The sequence below is a fragment of the Oratosquilla oratoria genome, chromosome 19 (assembly GCF_046742065.1).
Source record: "Oratosquilla oratoria isolate Oo_2021 chromosome 19, ASM4674206v1, whole genome shotgun sequence".
In the NCBI taxonomy this organism is placed as follows: domain Eukaryota; kingdom Metazoa; phylum Arthropoda; class Malacostraca; order Stomatopoda; family Squillidae; genus Oratosquilla; species Oratosquilla oratoria.
Window position 1 is genome coordinate 9248230 of NC_134795.1, and position 7500 is coordinate 9255729.

The 7500-nt window shown below is 41.8% G+C and overlaps 1 protein-coding gene across 2 annotated transcripts in view; it reads right to left on the reverse strand.

The window, feature by feature from the left end:
• LOC143035716 (proton-coupled zinc antiporter SLC30A2-like) overlaps positions 1–7500 on the reverse strand; it is a 78246-nt gene that overhangs the window by 19759 nt on the left and 50987 nt on the right. For both annotated transcript variants that reach the window (XM_076202601.1, XM_076202600.1), the window contains exons 5-6: positions 2769–2925; positions 862–1009 (exon numbers count right to left, since the gene is read on the reverse strand). In XM_076202601.1, the coding sequence (XP_076058716.1) occupies positions 862–1009; positions 2769–2925 (305 nt within the window). The remainder of the gene's footprint in view (positions 1–861; positions 1010–2768; positions 2926–7500) is intronic.

The window sequence follows — 7500 nt, forward strand, 5'->3', positions numbered from 1 at the left end:
ACAAATTCGGTGTCCTCGTTGACGTCGACACAATCGGTTACGAAGTCGGTCTACCTACATGGTTCTGCAAACTATAAATCTTCAGCAGAAAGTGAAATATCTGAGCAGTGTCCTAGTAACCAGACGGGTTGATGTTGCCCAAGAGTCACCTTGAACAGAGTGACGCCTCCTGTTCTGTTTAGTTCTGCCGAGGGGAGGCCAAGGGACGGGACAGAAGAGGATGGTCGTCGTCGTCGCCGTCGTCGAAACACTGGTATCTTCATGCACGACTCAGGATGCCCCTCCCCCCACCCGGCGTTCCCTTCGGGCAGAGTATGCGGTAAGGTACGGTACGATACGGTACGAAATTACGGCACTGTACGACTGGAAAAAAGGAAAATTACGACACGGTATGATACGGTACGTTATGGTACTAAATTATGGTTCGATGTTTTTCCCACATACGGTAAAGTACGAAAGTATAATTAGAAATTCCGTGCCTTTTTCGCACCCTTATCGTACCTTGCCACTACCTGGACGACCCTGCAGCGGGATTTCCAAAGTGGTATCTTAATGCCAAGATTCAGAAATCTGGCAGAGTAATGGCATGCTGTACCAACCGCTAGGGGAAGCGATTAATGTTGAATTATCTATATTAACGTCTACATATTTCCTTCAAGCAATGGAGTAAAGGTAAATGATAATACTACCTGCCACGCCCCTCCTCTGAAGCGCTTGCCACAACGACCTCCTTACATGGCACTGAAGGAAAAAGTCACGTTTACCATGCACGCATGCAGTATGCAGCATGAAAACGGAGCAACAGACAGCGCATGCACACACCAAGTCAGGACCCCAGAACGAACGAACGAACGAACGAACCTTCATCTTGATGACAGCGCCGGACACGAGAAGACCCAGGCAGTAGAGGAAGGCGGCCGAGACGTGTATCAGGGCCGCGCGCACGTTCACGTTGGTGCTCCGGTGACTCGAACTGTTGTCCTCCTTGTACCGCAAGGCGAACCAAATGCTGCATCATCATTATCTTTATCATCATCATCGTCATCATCATCATCGTCATCATCATCATCGTCATCATCATCATCGTCATCATCATCATCATCATCATCATCATCATCATCATCATCATCATCATCATCATCATCATCATCATCATCATCATCATCATCATCATCATCATCATCATCATCATCATCATCATCATCATCACCATCATCATCACATTCATCACCATTGCCATCATCATTCATCATCATAACCATCATTTACCCTTATCATTCATCATCACTATCAACATTATCATCGTTTATCAATATCATAGTCATCATTCACCGTCATCATTCATTATTAGTATCATCAATATCATCATCATAATCATCATCATTGCCATCGTCATTCTTTATGATGGTAAACACTGTTGTAATATACTCTACAAACGAAAATACCTTACATAAATGAACAAAATTCCCGCTGGTACCTCCAAGTTTACCAAGATCAACCGCGATCCTACAGAGAAGATCAAAAAGAAAGTCAACAGTACAATAGATATCCTCAATTCCTTAACATCCAGCCCACACCTCACCAGATCATCTGGGTTAAGCACTCGCGACGTTAGAATTCACAAGCCCAACAACCTTTTTTGTCCTATCATCTCTTATATTCCCACAGCAACATATTCAAGACATCATCACAGAAAACGTCAAAACCACTAATCCTAATGATAAAATTTCACTAATATAACCACATATTACTAAGAAATAGCCCTCCCATACCATCACCACCTTTACAAGAATATCACGTCATATACCGATACAACTGCCTCAATGAGGAATGTGGGCCACATTCAAACATAGGAATGACGAGAACAAAACTTTTGAGAAAGTTGACCTGCTACCTACAAAATGGACCCATAAAGAAACTTTGTAATATTGATAATAAAAATTCCCTTGCCACCTCAATTTAGAGGAAAGATCAACAATATTAGATAGAGAAAGAAACCCTGGGCGAGTCATATTTTTTAAGCTTTTTACATTGTTGATTTAATGTCATCCATGAATATGCACATACCTGGCATTCAATTTTTTTCGTCTTTAAGTCGAACAATAACTCACCTCGCAACTCCTATTGGCTAAAGTGCATCCAATCAGGGACGACGCTTTCGATGGCGAACTCCCATTACTAACCAATCATACGACAGATATACACAGTAAATACTCGAAACACACACATACTCAAACCATTTACCAACAATGTTGGATGACGAGATTCTGCTGGCTGCAGAGCTGCTTTGGTTTGATCAGCCCAGATACAATAAGTAACTGCTGATACTTGCCCACTCCGGCTACCTAAGCACACAGGGCAATGGTGATTGTTTGGGCCTTTTTCTTCTAAAGTAAATTCGCATGCCTTTCCCACACCTCCACTAGGCTTTTTGTTTTTCCATTGGACATGACTCACTTCGAAACTTAGCCTCTTTGCGAAAACCAGGTAATATATTATTAATTGTGTTAATGCAAGTAATCTATTCCTTAGAAAACCAGAACAATTTAAATGAGTTTGATATTGACTTTCTACTGCAAGCGATGTAAAAGATTATAACTTGTCTACATTAAGAAAAAAAATCATAAAGACAGCATCTGTTTATAAATCTACATGCCGAAGTCTAAAAACGTGAAACCTGAAAATGGAAATTGGGTGAGCCTATCAATAAAGTTCATGAACTACTGCGTGAAAGAGAAGACATTCCTCCCAAAACAACGAGGACTCACAGGACGTTGACGACGATTCCCACGCCAGCAAGGATGAGCATCAGGTTGGCGTCCACCACGAAGTCCGGGTGTTCCAGGACCCTCTGGGCAGCCGCCACCACCAGGACGCCAGTAACGACCCAGACCAGGAGAACGGACACTACCGACCCAAGGACCTCTGCATGTGCGACGCGGTGCGGAGCAGTGCGGTGTGGTGTGGCGAGTTAGAAAGGGGGAAACGGAAAGAAAAAAGGGATTTGTTCAGCAATGATTAATAATGCATATGCGAGCAAACACACACACAAACACAGACACACACACATATCGCTTGTTTGCGAAAACGTCGTCATAACTCAAAATATCGATTTTTTCAGGAGAGGCATTTTAAGTTTCAAAACGCTCTCAATATTATAAAAAGCCCTCAAACACCATAAGTGGAACATTTTTTTGAGCATCAAATACGCCTCTAAATTTTATAGAAGTTGAAACAATCATAATCTTTACTAAGTCTAAAATATTTGTTGGAACAAGAGTTGGAACATGTAAGGTTATGTCGGGACATTTAGCACTCCCTAGCGGTCAATTATTGAGCTACAGATATGGCACCGTTACCAAAAAAATCCGTGTTTGAAGATGAATATGTCTGTATAGATAACTCAAAAATTAAGTTTTTTGAGTTATGACGACGTTTTCGCAAACAAGCGATATACACACACACACACACACACACACACACACACACACACACACACACACACACACACACACACACACACACACACACACACACACACACACACACACACACACACACACACACACACACACACACACACACACACACACACACACACACACACACACACACACACACACACACACACACACACACACACACACACACACACACACACACACACGACTCATGGCGCAGTGATAGAGTTACTGGCTGCTACACTACGGCGGTCCGGGATCGAATCCCGCCCAGGGCTGAAATGATTTCAGTATCGCTGCGCGGTGGGTCGTTACTTCAACTCTCGTGGGCGGAGAGTTGGGGTGTGCGTGCGTGTAAGGTCTTCTGGGCGAGAAATAGCTGTCGATTATGAGTCCAACACGTGATCCAAGACCATGGTGAATCGCACAAACACGTACGCACGTACGTACGTAGGCATTCACACGTACACACACATACACACACGCATACACGCACACACACGCACACACACACACACATATACACGCACACACACACATACATGCATACACATACATACATACATACACACACACACACAATATTGCGCCGTCGAGCCGTGTGTGTATGCGTATATGTGATTCACCATTGTCTTAGATCATGTGTTGGACTTGTGATCGACAGCTACTTCCCTCCCGGAAGAGAGCTCAGAGCTCGTATATGACCGATCTATGGGTAATGCTATGACCTTACACGCGCACACACCCCAACTCCCCGCCCACGAGAGTTGGAGTAATAACCCGCAGCGCAGTGATGTTGCAATTATTTCTGCCCTGGTCGGGATTCGAACCCGGACCGCCGTAGTGACAGCCGGTAGAGTTCCCGGCTGTCTTTTTCTTCGACTTGGAAAGCTCCCCATAGCTGCAGATTCAAAGGATTACAAAGGCAAAGCATGCCGACAGGAGACCTTTTGATCCATATCTAGGTCGGATGCAAAAAAAAAAAAAAAAAAAAAAAATCATATTAATAATAAATTAAAACTATAACAATGTAAATAACAATTAAAATACATAAATAAATGCATTGGTATAGTTGAATAACAAACAAACAGGTAAATAGTAAATGATAATAAATTGACATATAACTAATAATAAATGAAAATCAGACAGACAAATTATAACAAAACAAAAACAAATAATATAACATAAATTATAATAATTACAGCATCTTACTTAGGTATTTATCTAAATGATTCTTAAAGCTTCGAACTGAACTACATTGCACTACCTGTGCAGGAAGTTTATTCCATTCATTAACTACACGGTTGGCAAAGTTGTTTCTACCTACTTCCAAATTGAATCTATTTCCGGACAGTTTGAGACCATTGTTTCTTGTCTGATTCTCATTCAATGTGAAAATTTTGTCACTTTTGATGTTGTCAATTCCCTTTAAAATCTTAAAGACCTGTATCAAGTCACCTCTGAGTCTACGCTTTTTTAGGGAAAACAGATTCATGTGCTTAAGTCGATTTTCGTATGATTTATTTTTGATATTTGGAATCAGTTTTGTGGCTCGCCGTTGTACTTTTTCCAGTCTGTCAATGTCTTTAATGAGATTCGGTGACCATACGGAAACAGCATATTCCAAATGTGGACGAACTAACGATTTATATAGCTTGTTAATGAGTGATGGACTTTTGAAATCAAAAGATCGCGCAATCAATCCCAGAATCTTATTTGCTTTCTCAGAGGCTGAAATACACTGCTTGGATGATTTGAGGTCGTTACTGATAATTACGCCGAGATCTTTTTCACTATCCACTTTTGTTAACGAATTTCCAAATAACTTGTAATCGTACTTACTGTTATTTTTACCTATGTGCATTACCTTGCATTTACTTGTGTTAAATTTCATTAGCCACTTTTCAGACCATTGCTGTAATTGATCTAAATCTTCTTGAATATCTAATTGGTTTGAGTGATCATTTGCCACTCCGCACAGTTTTGTATCATCAGCAAATTTGGAAACAGTAGATTTTAGTCCATGGTCTATATCATTTATATATACTATGAATAGAAGTGGCCCAAGAACGGAACCCTGAGGAACTCCACTTGCAACACTTTTCCATCCAGAAGTTTTTCCATTTAAAACAACTCTCTGTTTTCGACCTTTCAACCAATTACTAGTCCAACCTAATAGGCTACCACTTATTCCATGCAAAGCTAATTTAGTAAGTAGTCTTTCGTGTGGGACGGTATCAAAAGCTTTTGCAAAGTCTAGATATATTAAATCTATATTGTTTCTTTTGTCATAATTCGAGATAACTGTGTTGTAGAATTCGAGTAAGTTAGTCACGCAAGAACGTTTCCGTCTGAAACCATGTTGGCTATCATTTATCAAACGGTTACTTTCTAAATGATATTCGATAGCATCTCTGATGATAGTTTCCATTATTTTTCCTACGATCGAAGTCAAACTAATAGGCCTATAGTTATTTGGTTTCTTTTTGTCACCTTTTTTGAATATGGGAGTAACGTTAGCTAGCTTCCATTCTCTTGGGACATCTCCGGATATGATGGATTTCTTGAAAATAATTTCTAATGGAACAACAATCTCATTTTTCATTTCCTTTAAGATTCTTGGATGCCAACCGTCAGGCCCTGGTGTTTTATTAACTTTGAGTTTGTCTATACACCTTTTAATTGTTTCTTTTGTTATATTTACCGTAGTGAGTAAGTTTACCCCAGACTTTTCACAGGTTTCAGTTTGGAATTCACTTTGAGGTGATTCTCCTCTCTTTCAAGCTGTATCCTTCTTGCCAGTCCCGAAGCCTTACTTTTTTATCCCTTTTGTAATAAGGTAGATGATGACGACCTCAAGAGGACCTCGGAGCGCTATGCCACCCCCCCCCCCTCTCTCTCTCTCTCTCTCTCTCTCTCTCTCTCTCTCTCTCTCTCTCTCTCTCTCTCTCTTTCTCTCTCTCTCTCTCTCTCCAAACAATGTCTATTTATATATGAGGCCGCCCCATCGGTAGCAAAGAAAATATAATCTGTCCTGAACGAAACTACCTCAATATAATAAACCCTCCTCGTTCCGAGTGGCATTAATTCCCCCACCCCCGACAGCCACCCAAACCCCCCCCCACACACACACTCACGCACGCACACACACACACACACGCACGCACACACGCACGCACACACACACACACACACACACACACACACACACACACACACACACACACACACACACACACACACACACACACACACACACACACACACACGTATAAATAGGTTGTTGCCACTGAATCGTCGTTTCATTCACTTTCGTATTACCCTGAGCCGAGCGCCCCACCCTCCACCTCGCCCTTACTCTTCCCTACATAAGCCCCGTCCCCCCGCTGAATGAAACCGAAGTGCTGATTGGGGTCGTCTTAACTAAGATAGGCCATATCCCTTTCGTCATTGGCGGAGTGCCACGCAGGTAGCCATACTAAAAGCAAAAGTGCCACCCGCTGTGGAAGGAGGCATCTACTGATTGTAAAATTCATTAAACACTTTTCACTCTTATTCTGGTTTTTCTAAATGTTCTTAAAGACTCGGTTCTTTTTTAGCCCTCTCAACACGAACTTTGCTCTCTCCAGCTGAGCAAAATCGCCGAGCACAAGCCGGGACAAACTATGTCAAAGGAGACATCAAATTTTTGTATCAAAGGGGTTGATCGAGGTAACCTTAAACTCCTTCAGCACGAGTGCTTGACGCCTCTAACCCCTCGGCAAGATCAAAATAAATCCCCTTCACGGCATTATTCATCAGAACAAGAGCTCTTTTTATATGATCACCAAATACGGATATGATGGCTTTCAGTCCTCGATCTATAGAGTTCGAATATGTTAAGAATGAACCATCCTCCTCCTCCTCCTCCTCCTCTTCTTCCTCCTCCTCCCACCCCCACCCCAAAAAAGAAAACCCTGAAGAAATATTTTCGTTATTAAGCTGGACTATCTACCATCTATAACAACGTGTTTTTCTCAACACATACCTAACGTACAGG